Source organism: Triticum aestivum, chromosome 5A (assembly GCF_018294505.1).
Source record: "Triticum aestivum cultivar Chinese Spring chromosome 5A, IWGSC CS RefSeq v2.1, whole genome shotgun sequence".
NCBI classification, from domain to species: Eukaryota; Viridiplantae; Streptophyta; class Magnoliopsida; order Poales; family Poaceae; genus Triticum; species Triticum aestivum.
Window position 1 is genome coordinate 702,501,500 of NC_057806.1, and position 16,368 is coordinate 702,517,867.

A 16,368-nucleotide genomic window follows, 5' to 3' on the forward strand; every position below is an offset into this window, starting at 1 on the left:
CAGAGCTTCTACTCAACTCTAACCTGCTCAAGCCAAATTTATTTACAGCATCATTAAGCCAGCTTTCCTAAGAGCAATCACATATTTACCATTAGATTTGGATGGAATTCAATTACCCAATTGCCAGTCCTCCTCACACAAATGTGATCTCCATTACACTACCAAATAACCTAGCCCAACTTACCTAACAAGAACTCTCCCAAGAGCTCACTTCACCAGACCACTAGAGTTTGATGCTATGCTATGAGATCATGCTGGGACACTTGGCATCCAGAAACTCCTTGAGCGGATAGTCCGTCCGCTCGTGACGGTTGGTGTTGTTTCCAGCGTCTTCGAGGCCACTCGCCACAGTGTTTCTCTGTCGGCTGCATTGCCGCTCGGCACTCAATCCTTCTTTCCAATTCCACCAAAAAGATCCAGATTTGTTCCGTCCCCTCTCAATCCCCAGCAGCAGGTGTGTGATCTAGCATCTCAGGTGGTTCCCCGTCAGAGTATTAGAGCACACATTTAGGCGCGGCGAAGAAGTCTGGTTGGCAAAATCCCCAAATCCAATCCAAGTATTGAGAGGAACCACCAAATCCCGAGCAGCCCAACAGCGGAAGGAAGCAGTGTGTATCCAGCGAGCGCGACAGCAGTGACCGGCGGCACCTGGTGGATCGGCTTTGTCCCGGAGCTGCGGCGCGAGGCGGAGGTACTCCAAGGCGGCTGATAGGGCGGCTTTGGCCCAGAGCTGCGGGTCGCGGCCAGCATGGGCGACGGGATGGCTCCTCAGGTGGATGGGGTGGAAGGAAGGTTAAGAAATCTCAAGCTCACAGACGCAGAAAAGAAAAGCATCAAGATAGGGAAGAAACAGTCTTGCTCCCCGGAGGTGAGTAAGCTTCAGGCTGTGGGTAAGCTCTTGTCTGAAAAACCAGCAAAAGCAGAGTATCTAGGAAGAGCGTTAAGTGGTGCTTGGTGCCCTTTCTCTAGAGTGGAATGCAAGGGTCTGGGTAGAAATCGCTTCCTGTTTCAGTTTCATGATGATGTGAGCAAGAACAAAGCAATAAGAGGTGGACCCTGGATGTTTAACAAAGATTTACTGGTGATGGAAGATTTTGTGCCAAGCAAAACTATAGATGACTATGAATTTAAGTCGATTCCTATATGGGTGAGAGCATATGGCATACCAATGGGAATGATGAGCACAAAAACAGGGGAACTAGTGGGTGATCAAATTGGTGAATTTTTGGATGTTGATTTGGACGATAATGGAAGTGCAGTGGGAGTATTTATGCGAATCAAAGTGAAGATGGACATAACAGTCCCTATTATGAGGTTTATAACCATAGAAATAGAAGAAGAACAAGAAGAGGAGCAGGGGCAAGTTTTTGAGGAAATGATGGGAGTTGAAGATATAGAGAATAAGAAGAAGAAAATTGTCTCATTTGAGTATGAGCATCTCCCAGATTTTTGCTACAATTGTGGTATTATTGGTCATACAGAAAGGGCTTGCCCGTCTAGGACTAAAAGAGAAGGTGATAGACAGTTTGGTCCTTGGCTGCGCGCAATCATGTACAACGGAAGTTCCAGCGATGAACGGAGTAGGAGCTCAAGTGATCGTGGAGACTTTTGGGCCACACATAGTGCAGGTAGCAAGGGGAGTAAACATGGGAGTGACGGTCCATCCTGGAGGAAGAGCCTACCGGCAGGAACGAATGGAGATAAATCAGAAAGACGAGGAGAAGAGAAAGAAGTCACTAGCCCCCTAAAGCCAGCTAAGGATGATATGAATAGAGGGGTAAGGGGCAAGGAGTTGGTGTTTGAGGAAAACAAGCAGCCAAGGGAGATTACAAATTTAAACCTGAGACCTAGTCCCTGCAAAAAGACAGCACATTCTACAGTTTCCGAGTTGGTGTCCCAGGAAAAGGAAATGCCAAAATCTAACTTAGCAGAATTGAAGATTGGCCAGGAAGAAAAGGAGAGGAGCCAGCGGAAGGAAGATGAACATAACGAAGAAAGCAATAGGGGAATCAGGCCAGGTAAAATCCTGAAGCTTGGCACCTTCAAGCGACGTGAAAGAACGAAGGAGAAGCTACAAAAAAATGAGCCCTTTGAGACTATTCTGAAGAAGAGAAATGCTGATATGATGAATGTAGACTTGGAAGCAGAGATACTGAAGAGAGCTAGAATGGAAGTTGATGGCGAGTTAGCAACGCAAGAGGGAAATGAGGGAAACACAAAAACAGATGGAGAGAACGCTGGGCTGCAAGGACAGCCCGGTGAATCAAAATGAAAATAATAGCTTGGAACTGCCGGGGACTGGGGAATGGCCCGGCAGTCCGGGGGCTTCTGGACCTCCAGAAGCAGGAGGACCCCGACATCCTCTTCTTGTCTGAAACCAAAATGGATGAGAGGAGAATGGAGAAATTCAAGTGGATGCTGGGAATGAGCAATATGGTGGTAAGAGATTGCGAAGGAAAAAGTGGAGGACTAGCTTTGTTTTGGAAGAAAGAAATAAGGTTGGAGTTGCACAACTACTCGAGATATCATATTGATGCAGAAGTGATAGAAAAAGATGGTTTCAAATGGCGCTTCACAGGTATTTATGGGGAACCATCTACTGATAGAAGGAAAGTAACTTGGAGGCTCCTGCGCATTCTTAAGCAACAATTGAACCTTCCATGGTTATGTGCAGGCGATTTCAATGAAATATTATTTAACCATGAGAAGAAGGGAGGGCCAGCTAGAGCGCAAAGTCAAATGGAGGGATTCCGAATGGCTCTTGATGATTGTGGCCTTAAGGATTTAGGCTATGTAGGAGATAAGTACACCTGGCGCAATCAGAGTTGGGAGGCTAGCCGATACATAAAGGAAAGGCTAGACAGAATGGTAGGTTCGAGAAGTTGGTGTACAAGGTTCCCACACTTTAAAGTGGTGAACGGCGACCCGCGCCATTCAGATCACAGGCCTGTGATTATCCACATAGATGGATCCGTTGGGGCCCAAAGGTTCAGGAAAAGAGCACATAATTTCAGATTCGAAGCAAGATGGCTACAAGAGGAAGATTGTGAGGTCATTGTAAAGAATGCCTGGGCCACAGCAAGGATGAGAGGGGACACTACTACTCAAGGTATGCTAAGCAAGGTTGCAGGCGACTTAAAAAACTGGGACGTCAACATGTTGGGAGATCTTCAGAAAAGAATAAAAAATTTAAAAAAAGACTTGGAAGAAGTGAGAAGGGGCGACATCAGCCAAGACCAAGTTTCAAGAGAACATTTTCTTCAAGAGAAACTGGACCGACTTGAACACCAGCAGGATACTCACTGGAGACAACGAGCCCACGTAAAGTGGCTACAGTCTGGGGACAAAAATACATCATTTTTCCATGCCTTTGCCTCTGAAAGGAAAAGGAGAAACACAATTAAAAAGTTACAGAGGGATGATGGAAGCTGGGCAGAAGGGGAAGATGCACTGAAGGAACATATTGCAAACTACTTTTTGAACATTTTCTCCACCACGGTGACAGGGAGCAACATCGAGGAAGTTATGCATGTTGTACAACCGAGGGTGACTGAGAGCATGAACAATGTTTTGTGTGCTGAGTACACTGAAGAAGAGGTTAAAGCAGCACTAAATGGTATGGGTGACCTCAAAGCCCCGGGTCCCGATGGAATGCCTGCTATTTTTTTCAAAAAGTTTTGGCAAATTGTCGGAGAACAAGTGGTCAAGGAAGTGCTTCATATTCTGAGGGGAGGAAACATGCCAGAGGGCTGGAATGATACACTTATTGTGCTAATCCCGAAAAATAACAATCCATTGAAGATTAATGATATGAGACCAATAAGCCTATGTAATGTGGTATACAAGCTGGTCTCCAAGGTAATAACGAATAGGCTCAAAATAATTCTTCCTGATATAATCTCGCCTAACCAGAGTGCCTTCGTGCCTGGTCGCCTCATTTCTGATAATACTCTGCTGGCATATGAACTAACACACTTCTTGCAGAGGAAAAAAAATGGCTCAGTAGGTTATGCAGCAATAAAACTAGACATGAGCAAGGCATACGACCGTGTCGAATGGACCTTCTTAAAGGAGATGATGCATAGACTGGGTTTCGATGAAGGGTGGATGAATTTGATAATGAAGTGCATCTCCACTGTCAAATACAAGATTAAAGTGAATGGGGATGTAACCGAAACAATCACACCCCAAAGGGGACTTCGTCAAGGGGATCCACTTTCCCCATATCTGTTTCTACTTTGTGCGGAAGGGTTCTCAGCCATGCTGCACAATGCTGAAAGGAGAGGGTTAATTAGAGGAATTAAAATATGCAGAGGAGCTCCTAGTGTTAGTCACCTACTTTTTGCAGATGATTCTCTGCTGCTAATGGAGGCTAGTGCAAGCAGTGCTCAAGAAGTTGAACGCATTTTGAACATATATGGAAGCTGCTCAGGGCAAATGATAAACAAGGACAAGTCATCCATTTTATTCAGTAAAAATACGAGGCCTTGGCAAAAGGAAGAAATGAAGAGGACATTGAACATTATAACTGAGGGCCTTGCATCAAAATATTTAGGTCTTCCAACATATGTTGGCAAAGCAAAAGCGAAGATGTTTGAATATGTAAAGGAAAGAATATGGAAAAGGATTCAAGGTTGGAAGGAGAAACTACTTTCGAAGGCAGGGAAAGAAATTCTAATAAAAGCCGTGGCACAAGCTATTCCTGTCTACAGCATGGCGTGCTTTGATCTCACCAAGGGCCTATGTGAAGAACTGAGCACCATGATTAATAGGTATTGGTGGAGCCAAATGGATAAGGAAAATAAAGTGCATTGGGTCAGCTGGGAGAGGCTTACTAGATCAAAAAGAAATGGAGGCTTGGGATTTAGGGATCTACATGCGTTCAATCTGGCAATGCTGGCAAGACAAGCATGGAGGCTGCTCCAAAACCCCTCCTCTCTTTGTGCCCAGGTTCTTTCAAGTAGATACTACCCAGGATGTTCAATTCTGCGGGCGAGACCAAGTAGTGGCATTTCTTATGCATGGCGCAGCATACTAAAGGGTGTTGAGCTGCTGAGAAAAGGAATCATATGGAGAGTTGGGAATGGCAAGGATATTGACATATGGAGTGACCCATGGATTCCGAGAGGTAACACCAGAAGGGTCGTCTCCCATAGGGGCAATAATTTGATAACTAAAGTCAGTGAGCTAATTAACCCAATCACCAACAAATGGGACGAAGAACTAGTGAGGCAAACTTTTACCCCGGAAGATACAAAGTATATCCTTCAGATCCCAATCCAAGATCATCTCGAGGACTTCACGGCATGGCACTATGATAAAAAGGTATATTTTCAGTAAAATCTGCATACAAAGTAGCAATAGATTGTGCAGCTCGAGAATCTCTCTCAGGTCTAACATCTACCTCAAGTGCAGCTGAAGAAGATGGTGGATTTGACTGGCTTAAACTATGGACAATGCCCCTCCCAAACAAAGTGCTCCATTTTTTATGGAGGCTAGCAACCAATAGCTTACCGTTGCGAACAAAGCTACAAAACAGAGGTATGGAAGTTGACACTCGTTGCCCTATTTGTTATAGATTGGATGAGGATGGGGGGCACTGTTTCATCAAATGCAAGAAAGTAAGAGAAATATGGAGAATGGCTCAACTCGAGCATGTTAGGCTGCAGCTAATCCCCTGTGTTAATGCTTTAAACTTCATCGAAGAAATTATTAATTTGAGGGAGGAGATCAAGTTAAAAACATGTTTATTACTTTGGCTTTGGTGGCATGAAAGAAACAATGCAAATAAAGGGAAGGCCATTAAACCATCGAATGAAATTTGCTCTTCTATTGATTATCACTTTATAAATGTCATGAAGGTACAGGAGAAAGGGAAGGGGATAGCCCAACAGCCAAAGCAAAAGTGGACAAGACCAGCTTCAGGAATATTGAAGATCAACACTGATGCAGCTTTTCACAGGATTTCCAATGATGGAGGTTGGGGATTTATCATTAGAAATGATCAAGGTATAGCTGTAGCTGCAGGTGCTGGCAAACTGGAACATATGGCTGATGCTTTCCAATCTGAAGCAGTGGCTATGTTGTATGCAATAAACATTGCTAGCCAAATGGGCTGTGATAGAGTGATGTTTGAAACAGATTCTACACAGTTAAGAAGGGCTGTGTCTACTGAGGAATATGACCTGTCTGCACTAGGGGCCATTTTCAGAGAGATTAAATTTCAGTTACATGTAGGTTTTTCAGATGTATGTGTTGTAAACTGTTCACGAACATGTAACCGAGTGGCGCATAGGCTAGCAGCGTTTGGAGCAACATTAAACTCTGGTGCATGTATTACTTGGCTGGGACAATTCCCAGAGTTTGTTCAGAACCTTGTAGCTGGGGACTTGCCCAGCAATGATATGTAGGAGGAATGCAATCTGTGTTCCGTTTCAAAAAAAAAAAAAAAGAAACTCCTTGAGCGTGCGGGCACCCTTCTGGCTGCCCATCAGCTCCACTAGCCTCTCTACCGGTAGCAGCGCGAGCTCCGCCAGGCTATTGCATCCGTCCATTATCGCTCTGTAGTTGGAGTCCGTCACGCCAGGGAGCCGTCTCAGGAACTCGATCGCGGATGTGTTGTAGTTCTCGGCCCTGACAATCCACAATTTTACCGTTAACCATAACATATCATCAATAGTAATTATATCTGCTTTGCCACATCCAGATACACATGTTAGTTTTACCTCACGTCGTCTTCCACGACCCCATCCTCCGACGGCACACCCACTCTCATCGCCTTGTTCTCATCAGGTTCGTCCTGGTTTGATTTCAGCGACATGAATATATCTGCTGTCGCATGCAGGCTGCGGGACCACACGATGCGAAGCCGGGGGAAATGCAGGACTAGCAGTGACAGCTTCGAGATTATGTTTGTCGGAGACACGTCGTCCCCAACTTCGCTTGCAGACTGCGAGAGAAATGAGCACACCAGTAGTAAGCAGACCATCAGGTGCAACCAACAATGAATACTGGACTCTGTTTCCCATGGAAATGAATTATGATTTACTCATACGAATAGGACAACCCTTTGTGGAGACCATCTGTATATGACAAACTAGCATGAAAAATACCTGAAAGGAGAAGCTCTTATCTTGTGAGAACTCTATCAGAAGCACTGGGATCTTGTAATACCTAATCATGGTCTCGACCTGATTGTAGAGACGACCAGAAGCAAAGCTCTGGTACAAGTCTGCAATACTTTTTCTTTCAACACATATCAAGGGAGAAAGAACATAGTCGCCAACTTCCAGCGTCACCGGTATTATTCGAATACCCTTCTGGTGCAGTACATTGGGAAGACTGCTCATGAACTCCCGCATGTCTACAATAACCTGGAAGAATACAGTGCTGAACAATTTAGGAATTCAGACAGAAACATGACATGTGGTTTCTTTATCAAAATAAAAATAAGGATCAGTAGTGTCACCTGCATATCCTTCCCTGTTGGCTTTCTACCACCTGCCTTTCTTGTCAGTGAATTCTGAGACAAAAGAGGTTCTGGTTCATTTGCCGGAGTTGGTCCAATGCAACGGCCACTCTGAAGAGAAATAAGACAGCATTCATAAAGTGTAAGCCAGCATTTTCTGCCCATGCAATGGTGGTTAGAAGTTAAAATAAACATCATATCTGCTTGATTAAAGCGTAGCAGCCATTTCATGAAACCATTATGCAGCATCATTCACATGGTAAATGCTTGGCTAAGGCCAAGCAGAAGTTACTACTAGGGTAACATCTTTTATTAATGGAGAGATTCAACTGAAACACCACCTGATCAACAGGTATCATCATCAGGGACTTCTGTCTGATCAATGATTCAAATGCTTCATTTTCTCGGCGGATGCTCGACTCAAACTTTTGCACCTCAGAAGATTCCTCATAAAAAAGAAAGTAAACTCTCAGCTTCTGTGATGGGTTTTCTGCCTTGTATACCTCAATTTCTCTGACAAAGGTCATGTCTGGATGATAGACAATAATTACGGATGGTTTCCATATGTCTAGTACATGCTGATCACTGTCTAGGGCATAAAATTGCACAGGAGGTAGCATTTTGGCATCAATAAAGTCTTCAACATTGTCAGAAGTGGAGGCTGGAGCAGGAGCATCTTCAGCAGACACCTTAGAGACATTAATATCAGACTGTTCATCTGTTTTGCCTGATGATTCCACATCAGTACCTTGGCAATTATCATTTTCTGTAGTACTTTTATTTTTCCTTTTACTGGCTTGTCTCTTTGTCAGGGTTTTCTTTGGCACCCTCTTTCCTTTTCCCTTTACAGAACCTTTCTTGCCGCAGCTGGGAACTGAATCCTCCTTGGCATCTGCTTCCTTAGTTAAACTGCTTATACCAGAGGCGGCAGCAAGTAAAGCATTAGTCTCAAGCTTGCTAATGCTTACTGGCCCTGCATTCTCATTCTCATTCTCATTAGACCCTGTGGGAAATTCCCCATCCAGGACACCAAACCCTTTTGGTTGCTGAGATCGTTTCTTCTTCTTTTTATGTAATCCGAACAGCTCGGCTTTCCCAAGCAAGTACTTCTCCCACTCTTCTCGCATAACCTTGTTAAAACAAGTTAAAGTGTTATGAAGGGTTCACATGGTTAAACTGACAAGTTTTAGCTAGTAAGAAATAAACTTGCATTTAAGAAGAAAAGGATACATATGTGCAGAAAGGCAATGAAAATTAAATAGCAACTGTGCTATTAGATTGATCTAACTGCATTTAAGACACACTGCAGTTACCTGCTGGGGACTTCTCGATATGCATTCCTGCAGCTGCAAGCATGAGCGCTCATCTTTGCATGCTACTAAGACTATGCCACATTCATTATTTTCATCTTCATGTACGACACCATCTCCCTTTCTCTGTTCTTCGGCTATCTCTTGTAACAGTTCCTGCAAAGATGTGTGAAGGATATCAGGTAAAAACATTTGTAATAGAGGTAAAGAGTGTCTAGATGATAAATAATCTACTTGAACTATGTAGTAAGTAGGGGGGAGTTGCTAGAAGAACAAAACAAGAAAAGTGAGCTATAGTTTATATTTAACATTTAGTATAAAATGTAGGTGGAATGGAACAGAAGTGCCAATCTAAAGGATTTTTTCTCCTGTGACGTATGAAGTAAATAAATAAGTAATGCTGAGTGCTGCTTGGAAGAAAACTGAGAAACAAGAACGGAACCTCTCACCCGTAATACTTTCCATTTTGGTGCTTCCTCCAAAACCTCCTCCAGTAGAAAGGAAGCCTCTGCATTTACCTTCTGAGCGTCATCCTTGTTAGCAGCAGAATCCTCATTTTCTGCAGGACAGTGACCATCTGTTATACTAAATGTTTACTTAGGAGAAAACAGAGTATATTAATGGAAAACAAGGGGCTAATAGCCGCTACCAGTTTATTTTCCTTTCTTGCTACTACTGGGTGTCACCTTCCTCTTCTTCGTTGGCGTGCCCTTGGCAATTGAAACCCTTGTGCCATCCGGTCTCACAATCTGGTAAACACGCCTTTTTGCAAGCTCAAATATCTTGTGGCTTGATTCAGCCAACATCCAAACCGATCGAACACCTTCAGACACTCTCAGAGTGTCCAGATACTTCAAGTATGTCACGGCATCATACCTAGCCATCATCTAAAGAGCATAAAGAGGGTGCCTGACTGTCCACTTATGTGCACAATTTGTGTTGCTACACCAAGCAGATTAATAGTGTGGATTACTACCTGCCAAGGTAATCGAGCAGCTTGCGTAGCGTCCTGAGGTCGGCGACGAGCTGCTTGGTCTTCTTGCCGAGGGTGTGCCAGATGGGGTCGAGCTGCCTCCTGACAATCTCGTCGAAGGACTTGAAGAGGCCCTTGTCAATGGTGAGGTCCTCGACATCGACCTTGTAGGTCCGCCTGAGCTCCTTGAGGCAGGCGTCCATGGCGTCGAGGATGGCGGCCTGGATGCCGACCATGGGGTGCGTCATGGGCACGCGGACGTCGATGACCTCCGGCGGGGAGCGCTCGAGGTCGGCGGCGGCGAGAACGTGGAAGCGCGGCCAGAGGTGGAGGCGGCGGATGTAGAGGCTCTTCATGGTGCGCTCGGCCTTGGCGAAGCCGGCGACCATGGCGTGGGGGCGGTCGGAGAAGGCGTAAACGGGGAGGAGGCGGTGCTGGCGCAGGAGGCGGGCGATGAAGGCGTCGGCGGAGGTGTCGGAGGAGCGGTGCGCGGCGAGGAGGAGCAGGGCCTGGACGCGGGAGGGGAGGAGGTGGGCGGTGAGGAGGTCCGCGGCGAGCACGCGCGGGGTGAGGAAGAGCGCCACGCCCTCCCCGGAGGAGTAGAGCGCGCGGCGGTGGGCGGCGGGGACGTCGGAGGCCACGTCGTGGACCTGCAGGAGCTGGGATTCGACGAGGCGGCGCCGGATTTGGTCCTTGAGGGCGTCCGGGGCGGAGAGGATGAGGAAGCATCCGCCGCCCCCGCCGCCGGAGGAGGAGGAGGATGTGGATTGGTGGTGGAGGTGGAGCAGGAGCGTGGCGGCGAGGGAGGCGAGCGGGAGGCCGGAGGAGACCACCACCAGCCCTCCGTTGGGGTCCTCCAGGAGGTCCGCCACCGCCTGCTCCTCGAACGGCAGCATCGACGGCGACGGCGGCGGCGGCGGCGGCGGCGAGCTGGTTCCGTTCGTCTACTCTTGGGTGCCTCTCCTCCACTTCCCTCCCCTTCCACGGCGACTTCCCCTTTCTTCCTGTACCGCCTATGGCCCGTGGGCCGTCTCAATTTTGGTGCCTACCCGGCCCATCAACCAACATGATTTCTTTCTCAAAAAAACATCAAAGCAAAACATTCCTCATCATTCATCAACAGAAAAAAAAAACATCAGAACAAACAACAAATTGGGGAAATTTTCTTCTGTAAAATGGCCACGAAATCCACAGGTGTAACAGTTCTCTTCAAACCTCCTCTATTTTCTTTCTTTCTTTCTTTGGACATGTAATTTGTGTTCTTATCTTTTGGCACTACTGCTACATCTCAAGTGAAATAAGAACAACAACAAAATCGCCGGCGAGCTCAATAGGCAGTCGTGTTGCTTCTTCTCTTCACCTTGATATACACCGGGTCCTTGAGCAGCCTGACGGTCACACCGCTCCAGACGTCTGTGCTGGTGGGGAGCATCGCCATCTCCTCGGCGATGGCCAAGTCCTCCGGCAGCACGGAGCCGAACACTGTGTAGGCGTCTCTCCACTCCTCATGGTCCGCTAGGCTGATCAGGAACTCTGGCCCTGACCCAATCCACGCCACGGACCCCCTTCTCACCGTCGAGCACCCTTCTTTCGGCATCTCCTTGAAGGCTACGCCGTCGACTTCCAGCGTCCCTTGCAGCACCGCGTATGGTGGACCAAATGCAGCCTAGTTGCACCCAGAAGAAACATTCGTCAGTAGGCCGACAGTCCTTACCAAGAGGCAATTCCAGAAACACAAATGTCACTTTGGACTCCCTCTTATGCAAGACGCAAGATGGTTAAACAACCATAGACGCCATACATTTTTTACGTGGTCTCCTTTTGCGTCCCACAGGGCCCCACGGCCTTCGGCGCGATAGAATCTGCATCCAGCGCAGTTGTGCAGGCGCACTAGCTCGATGAAGTAATCCACAGAATGGGGTGCACAATCAGGTAGCAACTGGGTGCAATGGAAGTATATGTATTAGAGAAAGGGACAAGAATGCAGTATATGATACCGAGGGAAACAAAAATTACAGAATATTTCCAGTCAGCTCAAAGTACACGCTGCCTTTTCAGTACGAAGACGAAGCACTGAAATGGATCATCCAGGGAAATAAGCTTTATGACTAAATACGAATTGATGGGAATCATCAAGACAGAATTAGCTCCGTGACAAAACGAAATGTATTATCGGCTACACTATTTAAGAGCCTAGGCTAGCAACAGAACAATCACTTAGAATAGATGTTTACTTGACATATTCTTGCTGGGAAACTATTTGTAAGAATAAGAGCCGAACAATAGACGGACATTTAGGAACTGGACATGTCAAACGCATAAATCCAAGCCAGAGCAGCCATGGATCTAACGATATTTAGAAAAATCAATTGGTGGGCCTCTGCCACAATTGTTTCCCCATTTAAAAAACCATCCATATGGCAAAGCATTTATCTCGATAAGCTGAAACAGCATTCTGTAAACTCCGTTTAGAACTTGCAGCTTTAGCAGCTTGAAAATATGCTCGTGTGTAATGAAATAAGTGTGAACACCACTCTACCATCTTCCGGTTGCGGTTGTCATCAAGGAAAACTAAAAAGGCCAAACACTGAAAGTGTTCTAGAAATGGTCCCTCAGAATACTTTAACACCTTGAAAATATCCTTGGCCCAGCTGGTAGAGACAGAGAATACAACTTACTTGGATGCCAAGCGTGCCGGCACTTGTTTCCAGCCCCACAATTCCCTACATTAAGTTGCAGACCTTTGATTATAAATGAGATCCATACCAGGGAAGATCATAATAAGAAGAGTCAGCTGACACAGTTTCTAAACAAACAAAAAAATGTTTGGTTCTTCTTTCTTTTTTAATAATCGTTCCAGCATGTGATGTCTGATTCTTCTTTCTCTTTAAAGCATTCCAGCATCTGATGTTTGGTTCTTCTTTCCTTCTGAAGCAAAGAATATACGATGCAAATACTTGTCTACATTATAGGACTGCACCACATGCTCAGCGAGCTGAACCGAAATTTCATCGGCAGAACATTATCTCAAGACATACTATGAAATGAAATTCTCTGGCTCCATGATGCCAACAGACCTGTGATTTTCCAAAGACGAGGCCAGAAGTCCACATGACATCCTCCCCCCTCGCGATTACAGAAGGAGCCATGGCATCATTTTGCTTCTTAAGCCAGCACTGCAGTCACAATTCGCAAGCGCTTGATAAGATTACGATGCCCTGCGAGGATCAAGAGGCGCAGGGGAGGGACGGGGAGTACCTCACCGAAGCGGTTGCCGCACCTGCGGCGGTCCCCGCAGAAGACCCAGGAGTCGCAGCGGCGGTGGGCCTTGCAGGAGGCGCAGCAGGCGGCGGCGGAGGGCAGGCGGTGGTTGGAGCCCCAGTTGACCGCGGGGCCCCAGAGCTCGAGGCCCTGGATTCCCCCGCAGCGGCTATCCGCGGCGGCGAGCGGCCGCGCGGCGCCGGGGGAGGAGAGGTAGGCGGCGAGGGCGAGGGCGGCGAGGAGGAGGGCCAGGGCGAGGGTGGCGAGGCGGCCCCGGCGGCGGGCGTCGGACGGCCTGCCGCCGCGGAGGGCGGCGGGGAGCGGGAGGGGGAGGGTGGGGGGAGGCATTGGGCTGGCCGGCGGAGAGGGATTTTGCCCAGTCGTCGTCTTGACGACTGAAGCGTTGATTTCGGAATCGAATCGTACCCCTCAACAAGGGGAAAAAACTGTCCCCCGCTCTCACCACTACTACACTGGGGACGCGGCTCGTCTGACGTACGGCCCACACACTGACGTGTGGGCCCGGACCTACCCGTCAGCGGCCCAACGGCAGGGGGCCGTACGTCAGGGGATCCGGCTCCCTACACTGGTGCCTGTCTACACAAAGTCGATGTATGTTGTTGAATTTTTCCTTTTAACAAATTGGACATCGAATAGTGCTCTCCCCGTTTTGAATTAATTCAAGTTTTTATGATTACCCTAGGTCAAACCTTTTTAAAGTTTGTTTCGTTGTGTGAACCGCCCGCGACCGTCGGTTCGGACGTGTTGTGTCATCCAACACGGACATACACCGGTCAGCTGAGTGGTCCAGACACACATTTCTCCGCAAACCGGGACAAAGCGGGAGAGCTTTGCGGGCGTCCAGACCGATGCCGATTTATTGGGATGAGGTTGAAGAGAGGAAATTTCTAGGATGTAAGGCTTATACGCCATCGACTCCGAACTGCACAGAGTAGACAAAAAAGAGCTATGCTGACAGTAAAAGAAGGGACTTTCATTTGGGAACAGAAGACTTGGTACATTTAGAAGTCTCCCATATGAAAGAAGTTAAACGCTTTGGACAGGAAAAGAAGCTGAGTCTAAGATATATTGGACATTTCGGTGTTACCACACATATCGGAGAGGTGGGCTACCAATTAGAGCTCCCAAAGGCTCTCGCTGGAGTACATAATGTATTCCATGTGTCTTTACTTTGTAAATGTCTAAAACCACCACATCAACCGGTAGAACCTAGAATTGTCTCAACCGCGGGAGAATCTATCATGCAAAGAATATCCCATCCGTATATTGGATATTAAAGACCGCGAGGCTAGGTGCCAAATCATTCGGATCACCAAAGTACAATGGAATAATCACAGCGGGATGAGGCTACCTGGGAAAGGAAAGACGACTTAAGAAAAACATCCGTGCACCTCTTCTGAGATTAAGGTACATAAATTTTGAGGTCGAAATTTTTACAAGGTGGAACGGATGTAACGACCTAAAATAAATATGTGCTAATAGTTTGTGTAACTGGATCATCATACTGGGATTATTGCTTAAAATGTCACTCCAGAAGAGAAGAGAATAGATAAGTACTCACTTCGTTTTTATTTACTCTGCGTATTAGGTTTGACTGAAGTCAAACTTCATAAAATTTGACCAAATTTATAGAAAAAATATGAACATTTACAATAGCAAATCTATATGATGTGAAAGTATATTCAATAATGAATCTAATGATATTGATCTGTTATTGTATATGTTATTATTTCTGTTTATAAACTTTGTCAAATTTTACAAAGTTTGACTTCGAGCAAAGCTAAAATGCGGAGTAAATAAAAGCAGAGGGAGTACAACGTCCAGCAGATTATTTATGCAATTCTTAAAATACTTGGGTAACTAGGCTAAGGCAGCAGCTAGTAGATAAATATCACCGTAAACAGTTGAGCCAACCGTGGGATAATCGAAACCTGAGTTAGCCTTTCCTCTACAGATGTCACACTCTCGCCCCGCTTCTGTTGCACTATAAATAACCCTTCGGCCGCATAATACTAATCGCCCACCCAACATTCTCCATGAAGGAGATAAACCTGTATAGGTTGTACGAGGCGACAAGAGCGGCAGCCGAAGCAGCGGACGCGACACGGCTGGTGGTCACGACAGAGCACGCGACACAGATGGCGTCCAAAGAGTGATTCATCATGTTTTGGCTAGCCGTGACCTGGACGTTTAATTTTACTTTGACATGCTTGAATTGTTGTATTAGGATTTATTCTACTCTGTTGCATTGCATTGTTGAATTCATGAATTTGTGTTATATGGGGCTGTTTGGTTGCCACCTGAGAGAAATTGCCTGGCCTGAACACCTGCCTGTAACTCGCTTATGGTTTGTTTGGTTGCCGGCCTGAGAGAAGAAATGGCTGCCTGACATGTACGTCCTAGTAGTATAGTTAACCTGTCCTACTAATAAAATATAGGATAAAATGTAACGTTTAGCACATGTAATGTGGTTAGCCTGTCTCAAGCATCCTTTTTTCTTGCGCCTGACGTGCTGCAGCTGCTGCCTGGCACTAAACAAAAGCCATCACTAGTATTTAAGCAATAAAAAAATAGGGCGCTAGGCCAGGGCAACAACCAAACAAGTTTACACTATACTAACCTGGCCAGACAAAATATTGAAACTCATTAGACAACACTCAGGCAGCATTATTTTTGAGACACAGTGCTCAAGCCTCCAACCAAAAACAGCATCTTAGAGCTTGTTGGGTTAATCCCTCACACAAGGGGATTGGAGAGGATTGGAGGGGATTGAAGTGTATTTTGACTTGTAGGAGATTTAATTCCCATTAATCCTCTCCAAACCCCTTCAAATCTGAAGCAACCGAACAAGGCCTTAGGGGGATTTGCCAAAGCCTGACTGTGCATGTTGTAAGGAGTGCATTCCCATGCCGCGATTAATATTAAAAATCCAGTCAAAACATTTGCCGTTGTAGTTTCCTAAGAAAAAGAGAAGAAAAAAGTTACCGCCGGCGCTCAAGTACGTGGCAGGACAGTCGTTAACCCCTCGCCCATCACAGCCTCCACGTGTCCCCAACGGACACAGCTGGGGCCGAAATCACTGTTTTAACCTTTTCAATAATCTTTGCCACATAATGAACTTGACATGAAAGTATTTCACGACCGAGCCATTTAGAAACGCCACAGTCCGTGGCATTTCCTCTTCATATAAAAATGCCGAAATATCTTGCGTTTCAGCTTCACATTCAAACGCCAAACTTGCTCGCGTTTTCGTTCCACATAAAAACGCCAAGCATCCTGACGTTGCTGCCCAGGCCGAAACGCCAAAGCTCATGGCGTTGCTAGCTAGCTACGGC

At 46.4% G+C, this 16,368-nt stretch overlaps 1 protein-coding gene and 1 pseudogene across 1 annotated transcript; both read right to left on the minus strand.

The window, feature by feature from the left end:
- Window positions 1–6,431: 6,431 nt before the first annotated feature.
- Window positions 6,432–10,740, minus strand: LOC123106139 (DNA repair endonuclease UVH1-like; annotated as a pseudogene).
- A 163-nt stretch (window positions 10,741–10,903) lies between these two features.
- On the minus strand, window positions 10,904–13,410 carry LOC123106140 (uncharacterized). Its single transcript, XM_044528357.1, has 5 exons — window positions 13,010–13,410; window positions 12,829–12,927; window positions 12,430–12,474; window positions 11,553–11,690; window positions 10,904–11,417 (listed from the first exon to the last, which is right to left on the minus strand). Exons 1-5 carry the CDS (start codon window positions 13,358–13,360, stop codon window positions 11,079–11,081), a joined length of 972 nt encoding a protein of 323 aa, XP_044384292.1. The 5' UTR covers window positions 13,361–13,410; the 3' UTR covers window positions 10,904–11,078.
- Window positions 13,411–16,368: the final 2,958 nt, after the last annotated feature.